Source organism: Choloepus didactylus, chromosome 4 (assembly GCF_015220235.1).
Source record: "Choloepus didactylus isolate mChoDid1 chromosome 4, mChoDid1.pri, whole genome shotgun sequence".
NCBI classification, from domain to species: domain Eukaryota; kingdom Metazoa; phylum Chordata; class Mammalia; order Pilosa; family Megalonychidae; genus Choloepus; species Choloepus didactylus.
Genome location: NC_051310.1, coordinates 111,441,937 through 111,461,668, shown reverse-complemented (window position 1 = coordinate 111,461,668; position 19,732 = coordinate 111,441,937). Strand labels below are relative to the sequence as shown.

The 19,732-nt window shown below is 36.8% G+C and overlaps 1 protein-coding gene across 17 annotated transcripts in view; it reads left to right on the top strand.

Moving 5' to 3' along the window:
• The window catches only part of IQCH (IQ motif containing H), a 301,965-nt gene that overhangs the window by 18,863 nt on the left and 263,370 nt on the right, over positions 1–19,732 (top strand). For 14 of the 17 annotated variants that reach the window (XR_005216422.1, XR_005216423.1, XM_037833597.1 and 11 more), the window contains exon 4: positions 8,414–8,531. The exons of the other annotated variants lie outside the window; for them this stretch is intronic. Coding sequence is in view for 12 of the 14 variants with exons in the window: in XM_037833597.1 (XP_037689525.1) it covers positions 8,414–8,531 (118 nt within the window). In the remaining 2 variants the exon portion in view is untranslated. The remainder of the gene's footprint in view (positions 1–8,413; positions 8,532–19,732) is intronic. 17 annotated transcript variants of the gene reach the window in all.

Here is a 19,732-nt window from a genome sequence, read left to right as displayed (position 1 = left end):
CAGACTTGGCTTCAGAGTCTGGCATGTCCTGTTGGGAAATTATATACAGGCAGCTTGCAGAACCCAGAATTCGTTCAGTTTCTTATGCGTAGAAGGAGAGGGATTGAGCAATTCATTGCATTTTTCTCTGAGGCTCCATGATGAAGTCCGTATCATACCCAAGCACAAAGGTATTTTTTCATTTACAGATGATGTAACTCTCCAAGGAACAGGTTGTTTAGTCACAACATTGATCCAGAAGTTAGAATGGAGTCTTAATTTCATGAAAGTTATGAGCTGGGACAGAAGCTGGACATGGTTTTTTATACCACACAGCCATCAGTCAAAGAATTTTGTTATGCACCCCTACTATGTGTATTTTTATTTATTTATAAATTATATATACCTTGCTTTGCCATACTAATACAGTGAATACATTATAAAAATAGACCAACATAGAAAATTTAAATAGTGGCATAAAGATGAAATAATTTTTTAAAAATTTATTAATAATGCAAAACTTTTTGCTCTTGCTAAAAAATGTTATTAATTATGATGTTGTTGTTTAATCGTATTAATCATGGGGGTTTTATATTGGCTATAATTAATATCCCAAGGCCCACTCTTCACTTATGTCAGATTCAGAATTGATAAGAGTCAGATATAAGTCCATATATTCAGTTAGTCTTCTGGATAGTTTTTAAGTTTTGGGTACTTTTTTTGCATTTTCTTGGGCTTACTTTCTGTATGTTCATTTGGCTCATTTTTTTTAACTTATTTTTCTTTTTTAAAAAAGTATTTTATTTCAGAAGTTGTAGTTTTAAGGAAAAATCATGCAGATGGTACAGAATTTGTGTGTATCCCTCCTTACACATGTAGTTTCCCCTATTATTAACACTTTTCATTAGTGTGGCAACTTTGTTACAATTGATTAAACAATATTATTTTAATATTACTATTAACTATAGTCCATAATTTACATTAGAGTTCACTGTTTGTGTTGTGTAGTCCTTTGGTTGTTTTGTTTTTTTTTAATGTGTTCTAGTAACATATATATAACCTAAGATTTTCCCCCTAACCACATTCTAATACATAGTTCATTGGAGTTAATTACATTCACAATAATGTGCTACTGTCACCACAACCCATTACCAACACTTTTCCATCACCACAAATAGAAATTCTGTACTAATTAAGCATTAACTCCCTATTCCCTACCACACCCTGCCCCCTAGTATACTGTATTTTAGTTTCTACTCTATGAATTTACTTTTTCTGATTATTTCATATCAGTGAGATATACAATATTGTCCTTTGATATCTGGCTTATTTCACTAAACATGATCTCTTCAAGGTACATCCATATAGTCGCATGTATCAGACCTTCATTCCTTTTTACAGCTGGATAGTATTCCATTACATGTATGTACAACATTTTGTTTGCCAATTCATGTGTTAGTGGGCACTTGCTTCCATCTTTTGGCAGTTGTGAATAATGCTGCTGTGAACTTTGTTGTGCAAATACCTGTACAAGTCCCTGTTTTCAATTCTTTTGGGTATATACCTAGAAGTGGGGTTGCCAGGTGTGGTAGTTTGGAGCTGTTATGTACCCCATTGTACTGGTTTGGATATATTATGTCCCCCAAAAAGCCATGTTCTTTAATGCAGTTTTGTGGGGTAGACTGATTAGTCTGTTAGTTAGGGCAGAACCTCTGATTGAATTATTTCCATGAAGGTATGGACCACACCCATTCAGGGTGGGTCTTAGATCACTGGAGTCCTTTAAGAGATGCTTGAGAGTCTACAGAGATGCTAGGAGCTGACCCCAATGCTTGCTGATGCTTGGAGACGCTTGGAGATGCAGACAGAAAGACATTTGGAGATGCTAAACTAAGAGATGATTCCCAGAGTTTGCCCTGGAAAAGCTAAGGGACAGCCAGAGACATTTTGGAGAACGCCATTTTGAAGTGCAACCTGGGAGCAAAGGAACAGCAGATTCCAGCCACATGCCTTCCCAGCTGACAGAGGTGTTCCAGATGCCATTGGCTGTTCTCCAGTGATGCCTTAGTTTGGATACTTTTATGGCATTAGGACTGTAAGTTTGTAACTTAATAAATCTCCTTTATAAAAGCCAGTGCATTTCTGGTATTTTGCATAATGGCAACATTAGCCAACCAGAACACCCAGAAAAGGCCATGATCTTTTAATCCATTCCTGTGAATGTAGACCTATCGTTGTCGGGACCTTTTGGTTAGGTTATTTCAATTGAGATGTGACCCACCTTGAATGGTTAATCTTTTTACCTGAGTCCTTTATGAGAGGATAAAGGACAGAAAAAGCCAGGAGGGTCAGAGAGAGAAGAGCCCCAAAGAAGCTACGAGTGGATCCACAAAGAGGAGGTCACTGGAACCAGAAGCTGAAAGCAAAAAACCTGGGAGTGAAGGACCAGCAGACACAAGCCATGTGCCTTGCTGTCTGATAGAGGAACCTTGGATGCCAGCAGCCTATCTTCAGAGAAGGTGTCCTGTTGATTCCTTAACTGGGACATTTTCATAGCCTTAGAACTGGAAATGTGTAAGCTAATGACTCCCCATTGTAAAAGCCAACTCATTTCTCATATATTGCTTTCTGGCAGGTTTAGCAAACAGAAACACCAGGTCATATGATAATTCTATACTTAACGTTCTGAGGACCTGCCAAATTGTTTTCTACAGTGGCTCCACCATTTTACATTCCCGCCAACAATGAATGAGTGTTCCTATTTTTACACATACTCTCCAACATTCATTATTTCCTATTTTTTAAAAGTGGCCATTCTGTTGGATGTGAAATGATATCCTATTGAGGTTATGATTTGTATTTCCGTAATGGCTAGAGATGTTGAACATCTTTTCCTGTGCTTGATGGCCATTTGTATATCATTGGAAAAATGACTACTCAAGTCTTTTGTATGTTTTTAAATTGGGTTGTTTATCTTTTTGTTGTTGAGGATTCCCTTGTATATTCCGGATGTTAAGTCCTTATCAGGATTTGTGGTTTCCAAATATTTTCTTGAATTCTGTAGATTGTCTTTTACTTTCTTGATGAAGTTCTTTGATGCACAGATGTTTTTAATTTATCTGTTTTTTCTCTTGCTGCTCATGCTTTTGGTGTCAAGTCTAAGAAACCAGTGCCTAACATAAGATCCTGAAGATGCTTCCATATGTTTTCTTCTATGAGTTTTATAGTTTGGTTCTTATATGTAGATCTTTGAGCTACTATAATTCTTTTGCTTATGGGCATCCAGATTTCCTAGTACCATTTATTGAAGAAACTATTCTTTCCCCATTGAGTGGACTTGGCCCCTTTGTCTAAAATCAATTGGTCATAGATGTGAGGGTATATTTTTGAATTCTCAATTCAACTCCATTGGTCTATATGTCTATCCTTGTGCCAGTACCCTGCTCTTTTGATTACTGTAGCTTTGTAAATATGTTTTAATATTGAGATGAGTATCCTCCAACTTCATTCTTCTTTTTCAAGATGATTTTGGCTATTCAGGGCTCCTTACCCTTCTATATAAATGGGATGATTGATTTTTCTATTTCTGCAAAGAAGGCTATTGGAATATGATTAGGAGTGTATTGAATCGTAACAATATTTAGTCTAACAGTCCATGAACATGATGTGTTGTTCCATTTATTTAGGTCTTCGTTAATTTCTTTTAGCAATGTTTTATTAGTTTTCTCCCTCATTTAGAAAGATACTCTCGCTGGATAGAAAATTCTTGGCTAACAATTGTGTTCTTTCAGCATTTTAAATAATTTGTCCCTCTGCCTTCTTGCCTCCATGGTTTCTGATGAGAAATCAGCGTTTCATCCTGTTTTTGTTTTTTTTTTCTTCTTTGTCATTTCATCTTGTCAGGGCTCTCTTGTAGATAACACATTGCTTTTCTCTTGCAACTTTTAGAACTCTCTCCTTGTCCTTGTCGTTTGAAAGTTTGACTATTAGCGTGTGTCTTGTTGTGGCTCTTTTTGAGTTAATCTTGTTTGGGGTTCATTGGTCTTCTTGAATATGTATATTTATGTCTTTGTTAAATGTGGGAAGTTTTCTGCCATTATTTCTTTGAATATTCTCTATAACCCCTTTCTCTCTTACATCTTCTTCTGAGACTGCCATAATGTGTATAAAAGTGGTATGCTTGATTGTATCCCACAGGTCTCTTAGGCTCTGTTCACTTTTTTTCATTTTTTGTCTTTCCATTCTTTGCCTCAAGTTATTTGTATTGCTTGTCTTCAACTTCACTGGTTATTTCTTCTTTCAGCTCCAATCTGCTGTTGAATCCCTCTAGGGAATTTTTATTTCAGTTATTGTAGTCTTTAACTCCAATATTTCTACATGGTTCCTTTAAAAAATTTTTTTTCTCTTTACTAAGACCCTCATATTGCTTGCTCATCATTTTTCTTATACCCTTTAGTTCTTTCTCTATGTTTTACTTTTTATCCTTGGACATACTGATGATCATTTTTTTAAGTCTTCATCTGTCATGGCCGAAGTCTGGTGTTCTTCATTGATGGTTTCTGGATTTTTTTATCTTGTTCCTTTGGATGGGTGTGCCAGTTTGAAACTGTTACGGACCTCAGAAGAGCCATGATCTTTTATTACAATCTTGTTAGGTGAAATCTTTTGATTAAGTGTTTCCATGGAGATGTGACTCACCCACCTGTGGCTGAGACCTTTGATTAAATTTTTTTCCATGGGGTGTGGACCCCACCCATTCAGGGTGGGTCTTGATTAGTTCACTGGAGTACTTGAGAGCTCAATACCTGACATAGATGCTGATGTTTGTAGACACTTGGAGATACAGACAGAAGGATGTTTGGAGAAGCTAAGCTAAGAGATGAAGCCCAGAGTTTGCTCCAGAGAAGAGAGAATGGCCCCCATATGCTTAGAGAGAAACACCCTGGGAGAAAGAAGCAAGAATGCACAGGAGCTGAGAGAGAGGATTGAAGACAGAAGCCCAGAGACATTTTGGAGAAAGCCATTTTGAAACACAGCCCAAGAGAAAAGAACCAACAGATGCCAGCCACATGCCTTCCCAGCTGACAGAGGTGTTCCAGATGCCATTGGCCTTCCTTCAGTGAAGGTATCCTCTTGTTGATGTCATGTTTTGGACACTTCTATGGCCTTAGAACTGTAAATTTGTAACCTAATAAATCCCCTTTATAAAAGCCAATCAATTTATTTTGTTTTGCATAACGGCAACTCAAGCAAACTGGAACAATGGGCCATCAAATATATACTTTGAAAAATGTATAAGTGGGAGGAAGAATAAAATTTGCCTCTTAAAGGTTCCAAGGTTTGACCCAAATTTATAAATCAAAAAAGAGACCAAAAATTGCATACCCACTTGATTGAAAAAGATTAAACACTTTGACAATATGAAATGTTAGAAGAGATTTGGTGTAATGGGAACTTTCACATATAGCTGGTGGGAGTGTGAATTGGAATACCCATTTTGAAAAGGTGTTTACCATTATGTAGTGAAATTGAAGGTGCATATACTCTTTGACCCAAAAATTCCACTTGTAGGTATCTTCTTTAGAGCAACACTCTCCAGTAAAATTTTGTGCTGTGATGGAAATGTTCTCCATCTGCACTGTCCAATACAGTAGCCATTAGCCACGCTGGCTGTTAACCCTTGAAATGTGGCTAGTGTGACTAATGAACTGAGTTAATTTTATTTGATTTTAATTAATTTAGATTTAAATTTAAATACCCATGTGTGGCAGTGGTTACTGCATTGGACAGCATAACCCTAGAGAAACTCATGCATATTTGCATCAAAACTTGACTACAAGAATGTTTGTGGTAGCATTTTTCAAAATAACAGAAAAATGGGAACCAACCTCAATGTCCATCTTGTGTAGAATGGATAAATAAATCATGGTATATTCATATAATATATTATTATAAATACAGTAGTGAATATGAACAAACTTCACACAATAACATGATAAATTTCCTAAATATAATGCTGAGTGAAAGATATAAGAAATGAAAGAATGCAAATTTCGTACATTTTAAAATTCACACAGAATTGAAAAAACAGAGAAAACTATATTTTCTAGGGAAGGATAAACAAGAACGTTATTATCGCAGAAGTCAGGATACTGGTAAACTGGCACAGAGAGAGGGTTTGATATTGCCAAGGGGAACATAGCGAAGGTGTTTCTGGGGTGCTGGACATGTTATGTTCTGCTACTTGACTTAAGTGGTGGTTACAAGGGTGTGTACTTTATTATTGTTCAAAATATGAATATAGATCTTATGCACTGGTCTGTTTATATGTTATATTTCACAAAAAAAAAAAGAAGGAAAAAGGATAATACAATGTAAGTACACACCCTGAGGGTTTTCTGTATGTTTTTACTTGTTTGTTTGTTTTTATGGTTCTTCTATTTCTTTTTTTTTACAAATAATACCAAGTAAAAGTCTGATATTGCCTGCAATTCCCAAGCACCAGGCAAAGTTAGGGTTGTTTTCATTTGTTCAAGCAATCCAGAACCCGTAAACTGACGTCGCTCACTTTTCCTCAGAGCTTTACTAACAAGTCATGCCCAAGCTCTGTGGGAATGACCAGGTAGCAGTTTCAGGTGGTGTTTTGACCCCTTTCATTACTTCATTTAGGGAAGCAAGGATTTGGGCCATGTGACATATGATCATTATTCTCTTACCTCATTTGTAATAAGTTCAGTGGTGGTGAAGTCCCTCTATATTCTCTTCTAAATATTCTAATATAAATATTAAATCACAAGCCTCAATTTCTGGATAAGAGGAATTTTCACAGGATTTTGCAAACATATTTTTCCTATAATGTGTTTGATTTTCAAGGTGTCATATTTTTCAAGATAGTAGTCTGCTCCCCAAAAGAGAAAAATAATTAAATGCCTATAATTTGTATTTTACTGAGCGTTTTCAGAAGGATAGTTTATATCTGTGTAAATACACATGCACAGCCCCTCACACACACATACACGCACATACACACCCACGTGCTCACCTCACACACACTCATACACATACACACACATAAACACATGAACCCAAAGCCACTGAGACACCCAAGATAGTTGCTTCTTATGTGAAGAAGTTATGTCTATTTCATATAGTTCAAAACTTACATACTATGTGGTTTGTCCTGAAAAAGGCTGGGTGGCATTTCTGTTTTCCAGCTGAAGGAGGCTCACCATGTGAACAATATTATTAGAAAAATTGTTTGCAAATTGCTTAGTCTTCCAGCTTTGAAATTAAGTGGGTTTTGGCAGATTTTTAAATTATGGGAAATTCACATTATTTCACATTTTGTACATTATAAATATCCAAATCTCTGTTTAAACTTTGATTAATTCAAATGACAAAATACAACTTCTCTATGATTGTATTTTCACAGCAAAGCCTCAATAATACTAATAGCAATTGTGTCTGAGTGGTGGGATTAGAGATGATGTTCTTCTTCAGAATTTTCTATTTCCTAAATTGTTTACAGAATAAATATACTACTTTTATAATCAAAGGATATTATTAAAAGTTAGCTAGGTAGTTAGTAACTAGTTAATAGTTAGAAAGATTAAAATAGCCATAATTCAGGAAAAGCTAAACCAGAGCAATGGACTTAGGATGATGTGGAAACACACAAATTAGACATATGATAGTGGGAAATACACACACAAGTCCCAGAAGGTTGGGATAAGTTTCTTTTTAATGATAATTTTACAGAAGTGGACATAATAGTAGAATCAAGGGATCGAGTTATTGGTGGTTAAGTTTTATTAATCTTAATTCTGTCCATTTTTAAAGAACTGGAACCTGCATCCAAATTAGATTTTTTAGACATAATGTTGTACACATATACTCCTTCTTCTGACTTTATTTGGTTTTACACTGCTCTCCCCGTGAAACTGTGCTGTTCTCAGTAAGGAAAGCCTTTAACTACCTTTGATCCTGAAGTCTTTGCAGTCATATAAAATAGCAAAGGTTTAAATCATCATAAGTATGAATTGCTTAGGGACTGTCATTTTGAATATACTTAACATTTGCCATCCTGTAATTTGATTTTTCTTAAATCAAATGTTGCATTATATATTATTCTTGACAAGAAATTTTTAATAGTGCACTAATTCTGTCAGTTGTTAGTCATATAAACTCAGCCAGAGATGGAGCTGTATATTCATGCTATAACAGTCTTATCAGACTTGGAAGTTCCTATACTTAATAAAACACGTGTAGTTTTATAGTGGTAAAAATGCGGAAGATTTGTGTAATTTATTGTAATTACTAACAGAATATTTCCTATAAAGGATGATCTTAACTAGGAAGCTTTGTTTTAAAATTACAATTTGAGAAGCCTTTAAGAATAGCAAATTTGTATTTGAAATTCTTTCTTTTTACTTAGGTTGCTTCCAACTGTAATTGATCAGAAATCATTTATTTTCCCTCTGGAATCTGGAGATAAACTTTGGCAACCCCAAAGGCAGAGCAGTTCATTTCCACATTCTATTCCAAGAATAAAGGTAGGAAGAAAGAAATCTATAGAAGCACAAAGTGGATTAGTAATTGCCAGGGTCTGGAAGGAGGAGAGAATGGGGAAAAGCTCCTATAGTGCGTCTGAGGTTTCTTTCTGAGTACAGTGAAAATGTTCTAAAATTAGATAGTGGGGATGGTGTACAATTCTGATTACACTAAAAACCACTAAATTATAGGCTTTAAAAGGGTGAATTTTATGGTATGCATATTATTATATCTCAGTAAGGCTGTTATAAAAATTTTTAATACTAAAGGTAGAAAATTTGCTTTGTGTTCTAAATTAGAAAATAGATATGGACATATAGGTCTGTTTCTACAGTGTCATGAAATTGTTGGGTCAGAAATGCTCATGGCATGGTCAATATCTATCACAGAGCTTTCTTCAAAAAGCAAAATTTAAAAAACATAATGCCTTCACATTTTTTAACAACACCCTTGAAGAAAAATTTGCAAGTGGCAAGGAATAAAGCATAAGAGGTTTCAAACTTTGCCTCCGTTAGGGGTTCTCTCAATTTGATTCCTATTCCTTCCCTGCCTCCCCAGTAGTAAAAAAGGTCACCTCTTTTGGGCATTAGGTACTGTTCTCAGTGTTTGGGAACTATTAATTTATCTAACCTTCAGAATATCCCTAGAAAGAGACATTATTGTCTTCATTTTATTAGTGAAAAAGTCAAGGGACAGAGATGTCATATAAGTTGTTCAAGGTAATGAGATGCAAGTGTCAGAGCCAGGATTACAAACCAGAAATGAGGGGACCAGAGCTGCTCTCTTCACCAGTTTGGCACCCATTTTTAAATAATAGTTTTATTGAGATACAATTTACATACCATAAAATTCACCCTTTTAGAGTGTTCAGTTTAGTTGTATAGTCTGTTTACAGAGTTTTGAAACCACCATGTGGTATCCCCCCTTTTTAGTAGTTAGTATATGTATTTTTTAACATTTTGTAATTAGAGAAGTTGTAGGTTTACAGAAAAATTATGTAAAAAAGTGTTCCAATATCACCCCCCCCCATTGTTAACACTTTGTATCAGTGTGGTACCTTGGTTACAATTGATGAAAGAATATTATAATTGTACTATTAACTATGGTCTATAGTATACTATTAACTATACTATATGTAGTATACTATTAACTATAGTCCATAATTTACATTGCGATGTATTTTCTCCCCATATACCACCCCATTTACTAAAACCTTGCATTAGTGCAGTACATTTGTTACAATTCATGAAAGAACATTTTTATAATTGTACTGTTAACTGTAGTCCATTGTTTACAGTAGGGTTCCCTGCATTGTACACTTGTGGCTTATCTTTAATTTTTTTCTAGTAACATATATAGGACCTAAAATTTCCACATTTAAACACACTAATATATGTATATTTCAGTGCAGTTAGTTATATCCACAATGTTGTGTAACTGTCACCACTATTCACTTCAAAAACTTTACAAACTTTACAATCAACCCAAATAGAAATTCTATACAAATTAACTCCCCATTCCCTACCCCCAGCCCTGCCCCTGGTAGCCTATATTCTATATTCTAAGTATATGAGTTTGCTTATTCTAATTATTTCATGTCAGAGAGATCATACAGTATTTGTCCTTTTTTGTCTGGCTTATTTCACTCAACATAATATCTTAATCCATGATCATGGAATGTCCTTCCTTTTATTTAGATCTTCTTTGACTTCTGTTAGCAAAGTTTTGTAGTTTTCCAAATATAAGTCCTTTGAATTCTTGGTTAAACTTATTCCTAGATATTTGATTCATTTAGTTACTATTTTTTTTAAATTTTATTTTGAAATAAATTCAAACTTACCGGAACAGTTGCAAAAACAATACAAACCCCATACACAGAATTCCAGCATACCCTGACCCCCCTCCCCTGATACCCTGATCCACCAACTTTAACATCCTGTCACACCACTATTTCTTCTTTCCCTCCCTCCCTCCCTATCATCCATCATCTATAGCTCTGTCTTCTGAACATATGAGAGCAAGCTGCACACATCCTTGAACAAACAATGTAATTCACATATACATTTCCCATGAACAAGAACATTCTTTTATGCAATCCCATTAAGAGCAGCTAAGAAGTTCAAGAAATTCAACATTGATACAAAGCTTACATTCTGTATTTCCTTTTTTGTTTTCTTATGTCCCAACTATGTCCCTTTGAGCCTCTTCTCCTCCGTACTTAGATCCCATCCAGGATCATCCTTGGCATTTAATTGTCAAGCTATTTAGACTATCCTTTTTTTTTTTTTTTTTTCAATTGTGGAAACATATATACAGCCTAAATCTTTCCATTCCAACCCCCCTAGCATCCCATTAGTGGGATTAATCACGTTTAGAATGTTGCAATACCATCACCTTCCCACCAGCCATTACTAGAAATTTCCCTTCACCCCAAACAGAAACCCTGCACTCATTTCTTAACTCCCCATTGCCCCTTCTCCCTCTTCTTGTAACCCATACTCTACTTTTCATCTTTATGGTCATATTCTCTGATACTTTCTTTGTGTTTACCGTGGGGCTTAAATTTAGCCTCTTAAATCTATAACAAACTTGTTTTTCTTTGATACCAACTTAACTTCAATAGGACACATAAACTATGCTCCTATACTCCTCCATTTGCCCACCTTTATGTAGTTCTTGTCAAAAATTACATATTTTACATTGAGTCCAAAACCACTGATTTATCATTACAGTTGATGTATTTTAGATCCTGTAGGAAGTAAATAGTGGAGTTACAAATCAAAAACAGTAGTATTGGTCTTCATATTTGCCATGTGATCTTTACTGGAAATCTTTATTTCTTTATGTAGTTTCAGTCAGTTGTTTAGTGTCTCTTCCTTTCAGCCTGCTCAATTCCCTTTAGCATTTCTTTTAGGACTGACCTACTGGTGATGAAGTCTCTCAGCTTTTGATTATCTGGGAATGTTTTCATCTCCCCCTCATTTTTACCCTCCAGTTGTTTGTGAATTTTCTAAGTCTCTGATGGTTATTGACTTCTTTTTGTATTCCACTGTGGTCAGAGAATGTGCTTTGAATAAATTGAAATTTTTTTTTAATTTATTTAGGCTTGTTTTATGTCCTAGCATATGGTCTATTCTGGAGAAAGATCCATGTTCACTATAGCAGAATGTGTGTCCTGGTGATTTGGGATGTAATGGTCTATATATGTCTGTTAAATTTCTCTATTTCTCTCTATTCTTTCTTTGTTTCTCTGTCAGTAGGGCACCCTTTAGTATCTGAAGTAGGGCAGGTCTTTTATTAGCAAAATCTCTCAGCATTTGTTTGTCTGTGAAAAATTTAAGCTCTCCCTCAAATTTGAAGGAGAGTTTTGCTGGATAAAGTATTCTTGGTTGGCAATTTTTCTGTCTCAGAATTTTAAATATGTCATGCCACCGCCTTCTCGCCTCCATCGTGGCCGCTGAGTAGTCACTACTTAGTCTTATGTTGTTTCCTTTGTATGTGGTGAATTGCTTTTCTCTTGCTGCTTTCAGAACTTGTTCCTTCTCTTCAGTATTTGACAGTCTGATCAGAATATGTCTTGGAGTGGGTTTATTTGGATTTATTCTATTTGGAGTTTGCTGGGCATTTATGCTTTGTGTATTTATATTGTGTAGAAGGTTTGGGAAGTTTTCCCCAACAATTTCTTTGAATACTCTTTCTAGACCTTTACCCTTCTCTTCCCGTTCTGGGACACAAATGAGTTTTAAATTTGGACGTTTTATTTTATCTGTCATATCCCTGAGATCCATTTCGATTTTTTCAATTTTTTTTCTCCATACTTTCTTTTGTTCTTTCATTTTCCATTCTGTGGTCCTCGAGGACACTGGGTCATTGTTCAGCTGCCTCTAATCTTGTATTATGAGTATGCAGAGTCTTTTTAATTTGGCCAACAGTTTCTTTTATTTCCATAAGATCTTCTGTTTTTTTATTTACTCTTGCAATTTCTTCTTTATGCTTTTCTAGTGTCTTCTTTTTTTTCTTTTTTTTTAATCATCATTATATTGAGATATATTTACATACCACGCAGTCATACAAAACAAATTGTACTTTCGATTGTTTACAGTACCATTACATAGTTGTACATTCATCACCTAAATCAATCCCTGACACCTTCATTAGCACACACACAAAAATAACAAGAATAACAATTAGAGTGAAAAAGAGCAATTGAAGTAAAAAACAAAACTGGGTACCTTTGTCTGTTTGTTTCCTTCCCCTACTTTTCTACACATCCATCCATAAACTAGACAAAGTGGAGTTTGGTCCTTATGGCATTCCCAATCCCATTGTCACCCCTCATAAGCTACATTTTTATACAACTGTCTTCGAGATTCATGGGTTCTGGGTTGTAGTTTGATAGTTTCAGGTATCCACCACCAGCTACCCCAATTCTTTAGAACCTAAAAAGGGTTGTCTAAAGTGTGCGTAAGAGTGCCCACCAGAGTGATCTCTCGGCTCGTTTTGGAATCTCTCTGCCACTGAAGCTTATTTCATTTCCTTTCACATCCCCCTTTTGGTCAAGAAGATGTTCTCCATCCCACGATGCCGGGTCTACATTCCTCCTCGGGAGTCATATTCCACGTTGCCAGGGAGATTCACTCCCCTGGGTGTCTGATCCCACGTAGGGGGGAGGGCAGTGATTTCACCTTTCAAGTTGGCTTAGCCAGAGAGAGAGGGCCACATCTGAGCAACAAAGAGGCATTCAGGAGGAGACTCTTAGGCACAAATATAGGGAGGCCTAGCCTCTCCTTTGCAGCAACCGTCTTCCCAAGGGTAAAACTTATGGTAGAGGGCTCAACCCATCAAACCACCAGTCCCCTATGTCTGTGGTCATGTTAGCAACCATGGAGGTGGGGTAGGCGAATACCCCTGCATTCTCCGCAGGCTCCTCAAGGGGGCACTACATCTTTTTTTTTTTTCCTTGTTTTTCTTTTTTCTTTTTTTTTTTTTTAACTTTCCCTTCTTTTTTAAATCAACTGTATGAAAAAAAAAGTTAAAAAGAAAACAAACATACAATAAAAGAACATTTCAAAGAGACCATAACAAGGGAGTAAGAAAAAGACAACTAACCTAAGATAACTGCTTAACTTCCAACATGTTCCTACTTTACCCCAAGAAAGTTACATAATATAGCAACATTTCTGTGAACTTGTTCCTACTATATCCATCAGAAATTAACAGACCATAGTCATTTCTGGGCATCCCCAGAACGTTAAATAGCTTATCTGTTCTTCTTGGATTATTGTTCCCCCTTCCTTAATTGCTCTCTACTGCTAGTTCCCCTACATTCTACATTATAAACCATTTGTTTTACATTTTTCAAAGTTCACATTAGTGGTAGCATATAATATTTCTCTTTTTGTGCCTGGCTTATTTCGCTCAGCATTATGTCTTCAAGGTTCATCCATGTTGTCATATGTTTCACGAGATCGTTCCTTCTTACTGCCGCGTAGTATTCCATCGTGTGTATATACCACATTTTATTTATCCACTCATCTGTTGAAGGACATTTGGGTTGTTTCCATCTCTTGGCAATTGTGAATAATGCTGCTATGAACATTGGCGTGCAGATATCTGTTCGTGTCACTGCTTTCCGATCTTCCGGGTATATACCGAGAAGTGCAATCGCTGGATCGAATGGTAGCTCTATATCTAGTTTTCTAAGGAACTGCCAGACTGACTTCCAGAGTGGCTGAACCATTATACAGTCCCACCAACAATGAATAAGAGTTCCAATTTCTCCACATCCCCTCCAGCATTTGTAGTTTCCTGTTTGTTTAATGGCAGCCATTCTAACCGGTGTTAGATGGTATCTCATTGTGGTCTTAATTTGCATCTCTCTAACAGCTAGTGAAGCTGAACATTTTTTCATGTGTTTCTTGGCCATTTGTATTTCCTCTTCAGAGAACTGTCTTTTCATATCTTTTGCCCATTTTATAATTGGTCTGTCTGTACTATTGTCATTGAGTTGTAGGATTTCTTTGTATATGCAAGATATCAGTCTTTTGTCAGATACATGGTTTCCAAAAATTTTTTCCCATTGAGTTGGCTGCCTCTTTACCTTTTTGAGAAATTCCTTTGAGGTGCAGAAACTTCTAAGCTTGAGGAGTTCCCATTTATCTATTTTCTCTTTTGTTGCTTGTGCTTTGGGTGTAAAGTCTAGGAAGTGGCCTCCTAATACAAGGTCTTGAAGATGTTTTCCTACATTATCTTCTAGGAGTTTTATGGTACTTTCTTTTATATTGAGATCTTTGGTCCATTTTGAGTTAATTTTTGTGTAGGGGGTGAGGTAGGGGTCCTCTTTCATTCTTTTGGATATGGATATCCAACTCTCCCAGCCCCATTTGTTGAAAAGACCATTATGGCTCAGTTCGGTGACTTTGGGGGCCTTATCAAAGATCAGTCGGCCATAGATCTGAGGGTCTATCTCTGAATTCTCAATTCGATTCCATTGATCTATATGTCTATCTTTGTGCCAGTACCATGCTGTCTTGGCAACTGTGGCTTTATAATAAGCTTCAAAGTCAGGGAGTGTAAGTCCTCCCACTTCGTTTTTCTTTTTTAGAGTGTCTTTAGCAATTCGAGGCATCTTCCCTTTCCAAATAAATTTGATAACTAGCTTTTCCAAGTCTGCAAAGTAGGTTGTTGGAATTTTGATTGGGATTGCATTGAATCTGTAGATGAGTTTGGGTAGAATTGACATCTTAATGACATTTAGCCTTCCTATCCATGAACATGGAATATTTTTCCATCTTTTAAGGTCCCCTTCTATTTCTTTTAGTAGAGTTATGTAGTTTTCTTTGTATAGGTCTTTTACATCTTTGGTTAAGTTGATTCCTAGGTACTTGATTTTTTTAGTTGCTATTGAAAATGGTATCTTTTTCTTGAGTGTCTCTTCCGTTTGTTCATTTCTAGCATATAGAAACATTACTGACTTATGTGCATTAATCTTGTATCCCGCTACTTTGCTAAATTTGTTTATTAGCTCTAGTAGGTGTATCGTTGATTTCTCAGGGTTTTCTAGATATAAGATCATATCATCTGCAAACAATGACAGTTTTACTTCTTCTTTTCCAATTTGGATGCCTTTTATTTCTTTGTCTTGCCGGATTGCCCTGGCTAGCACTTCCAGCACAATGTTGAATAACAGTGGTGACAGCGGGCATCCTTGTCTTGTTCCTGATCTTAGAGGGAAGGCTTTCAGTCTCTCACCATTGAGTACTATGCTGGCTGTGGGTTTTTCATATATGCTCTTTATCATGTTGAGGAAGTTTCCTTCAATTTCTACCTTTTGAAGTGTTTTTATCAAAAAGGGATGTTGGATTTTGTCAAATGCTTTTTCAGCATCTATTGAGATGATCAATTGATTTTTCCCTTTCGAGTTTTTAATGTGTTGTAATACATTGATTGTTTTTCTTATGTTGAACCATCCTTGCATGCCTGGAATGAACCCCACTTGGTCATGGTGTATGATTTTTTTAATGTGTCTTTGGATTCGATTTGCAAGTATTTTGTTGAGGATTTTTGCATCTATATTCATTAGGGAGATTGGCCGGTAGTTTTCCTTTTTTGTAGCATCTTTGCCTGGTTTTGGTATTAGATTGATGTTAGCTTCATAAAATGAGTTAGGTAGTGTTCCATTTTTTTCAATGGTTTGAAAGAGTTTGAGTAAGATTGGTGTCAGTTCTTTCTGGAAGGTTTGGTAGAATTCCCCTGTGAAGCCATCTGGCCCTGGGCATTTATTTGTGGGAAGCTTTTTGATGACTGATTGGATCTCTTTGCTTGTGATGGGTTGGTTGAGGTCTTCTATTTCTTCTCTGGTCAGTCTAGGTTGTTCATATGTTTCCAGGAAATTGTCCATTTCTTCTACATTATCCAGTTTGTTGCCATACAGTTGTTCATAATATCCTCTTATAATTTTTTTAGTTTCTTCAGGATCTGCAGTTATGTCACCTTTTTCATTCATTATTTTGTTTATATGGGTCTTCTCTCTTTTTGATTTTGTCAGTCTAGCTAGGGGCTTGTCAATCTTGTTGATCTTCTCAAAGAACCAACTTTTGGTGATATTTATCCTCTCTATTGTTTTTTTGTTCTCTATGTCATTTATTTCTGCTTTAATCCTTGTTATTTCTTTTCTTCTACTTGGTTTAGGATTGGTTTGCTGTTCATTTTCTAGCTTCTTCAGTTGATCCATTAGTTCTTTGATTTTGGCTCTTTCTTCCTTTTTAATGTATGCGTTTAGTGCTATAAATTTCCCCCTTAGCACTGCTTTTGCTGCATCCCATAGGTTTTGGTATGTTGTGTTCTCATTTTCATTCGTCTCTATATATTTAGCAATTTCTCTTGCTATTTCTTCTTTAACCCACTGATTGTTTAGGAGTGTGTTGTTTAACCTCCAGGTATTTGTGAATTTTCTAAGTCTCTGATGGTTATTGACTTCTAATTGTATTCCATTGTGGTCAGAGAATGTGCTTTGAATAATTTCAATCTTTTTAAATTTATTGAGGCTTGTTTTATGTCCCAGCATATGATCTATTCTGGAGAAAGTTCCGTGAGCACTAGAAAAGTATGTGTATCCTGGTGATTTGGGATGTAATGTCCTGTATATGTCTGTTAAATCTAATTCATTTATCAGATTGTTTAGGTTTTCAGTTTCCTTATTGGTCTTCTGTCTGGTTGATCTATCTATAGGAGAGAGTGATGTGTTGAAGTCTCCCACAATTATTGTGGAAACATCAATTGCTTCCTTTAGTTTTGCCAGTGTTTCTCTCATGTATTTTGTGGCACCTTGATTGGGTGCATAGACATTTATGATTGTTATTTCTTCTTGCTGAATTGCCCCTTTTATTAGTATGTAGTGGCCTTCTTTGTCTCTCAAAACATCCCTGCATTTGAAGTCTATTTTATCTGAGATTAATATTGCTACACCTGCTTTCTTTTGGCTGTAGCTTGCAAGAAATATTTTTTTCCATCCTTTCACTTTCAGTTTCTTTGTGTCCCTGTGTCTAAGATGAGTCTCTTGTATGCAACATATTGATGGTTCATTTTTTTTGATCCATTCTGCGAATCTATATCTTTTAATTGGGGAGTTTAATCCATTTACATTCAACGTTAAAACCGTGAAGGCATTTCTTGAATCGGCCATCTTATCCTTTGGTTTATGTTTGCCATATTTTTCCCTCTCTCTATTAATATCCTTTATTGTACCCATACCGAATCTCTTTAGTACTGAACCTTTCTCCAAGTCTCTCTGTCCTGTCTTTGTTTCTCTGTCTGTAGGGCTCCCTTTAGTATCTCCAGCAGGGCAGGTCTCTTGTTAGCAAATTCTCTCAGCATTTCTTTGTCTGTGAAAAATTTAAGCTCTCCCTCAAATTTGAAGGAGAGCTTTGCTGGATAAAGTATTCTTGGCTGGAAATTCCTCTCACTCAGAATTTTAAATATATCGTGCCACTGCCTTCTTGCCTCCATGGTGGCTGCTGAGTAGTCACTACTTAGTCTTATGCTGTTTCCTTTGTATGTGGTGAATTGCTTTTCTCTTGCTGCTTTCAGAACTTGCTCCTTCTCTTCCGTGTTTGACAGTGTGATCAGTATATGTCTCGGAGTGGGTTTATTTGGATTTATTCTATTTGGAGTTCGCTGAGCATTTATGATTTGTGTATTCATGTTGTTTAGAAGATTTGGGAAGTTTTCCCCAACAATTTCTTTGAATACTCTTCCTAGACCTTTACCCCTTTCTTCCCCTTCTGGGACACCAATGAGTCTTATATTCGGACGTTTCATATTATCTATCATATCCCTGAGGTCCATTTCGATTTTTTCAATTTTTTTCCCCATTCTTTCTTTTATGCTTTCATTTTCCATTCTGTCATCTTCCAGGTCACTGATTCGTTGTTCAACTTCCTCTAGTCTTGTACTATGAGTGTCCAGAATCTTTTTAATTTGGTCAACAGTTTCTTTAATTTCCATAAGATCATCCATTTTTTTATTTAGTCTTGCAATGTCTTCTTTATGCTCTTCTAGAGTCTTCTTGATTTCCTTCATATCCCGTACTATGGTCTCATTGTTCATCTTTAGTTCTTTGAGTAGCTGCTCTAGGTGCTGTGTCTCTTCTGGTATTTTGATTTGGGTGCTTGGGCTTGGGTTATCCATATCGTCTGGTTTTTTCATATGCTTTATAATTTTCTGTTGTTTTTGGCCTCGTGGCATTTGCTGAACTTGATAGGGTTCTTTTAGGGTTTGTAGACCTATTGAAGTCCTTATCTCTAATTTATCAGATCTACAGCTTCGTGGAGTACACTTTCTCTAACTAACCAGCAGGTGGCGTCCACGAGCCACCTGTTCTCCACAAGCCAGTTCTCCCCTGCTTAGCCTTTTTTGGTGAGTGGGGGAGTGAGTCTTGTGGGGCCCAATTGGTGTACCAAGCTTGCGTGTGTAGTTGGTGTTGCCTGCCCTGTATGTGGGGTGTGTTTCTGGGCAGTCGGGGAGGGGGGGTGGCCCTAACAATCAAATCTCCCTGATGATCCTAGAGTTTTAAAGCTGCTGCAATAGTCTAATCCTTCAGTTCAGTCCTGCCACAGTTTGTCTCTGCCAGTGACCCACAAGTCTTTGGTATTGGTGTATGGCTCCTGAGACTTGCAAGTGGGCCCCTCTTCCAGGCCGTGCACCCCGGGTCCTCTGTTGAGGGATGACTGTGCTATGTCACAGGTGAGTGCCGTCCCCCCAGGGCAGTTCTGGGCTGCTGGGCTGTGTAGGGAGACTCCCAGTCTGCTCAAATGATGGCTGAATGGGGCTTTGTTAATTCACACTGCTCCACCTTCCCAGCTCTGGGACATTCAGCTGAGGTTGCAGGGAAGGCTAATGTCCACGCCCAGTTTTGTGGTGTGTGCCTGTTATTTGAAGCACTTCCGTCACACTGGGTTGTCTGGGGCAGCTCTGGGCTATGGGGCTGGCGATGGGCAGGAGTGTTTCCTGTCCACCAGGATGGTGGCTGTGAGCGGACACCCCCCTTTTCTTGGGAAGTTGTGGTGTTTAGTGAATTTTCTCAGCCACTGGATTATTGCCTTTTGTCTCAGAGCTCTCTTAGTTCTGCTCTTGACTTGACGTGCCCAAATTGCAATTCTTTGAAGCTTTCTGTATTGGGCTTTTTAGAGTAATTGTTTTAGAA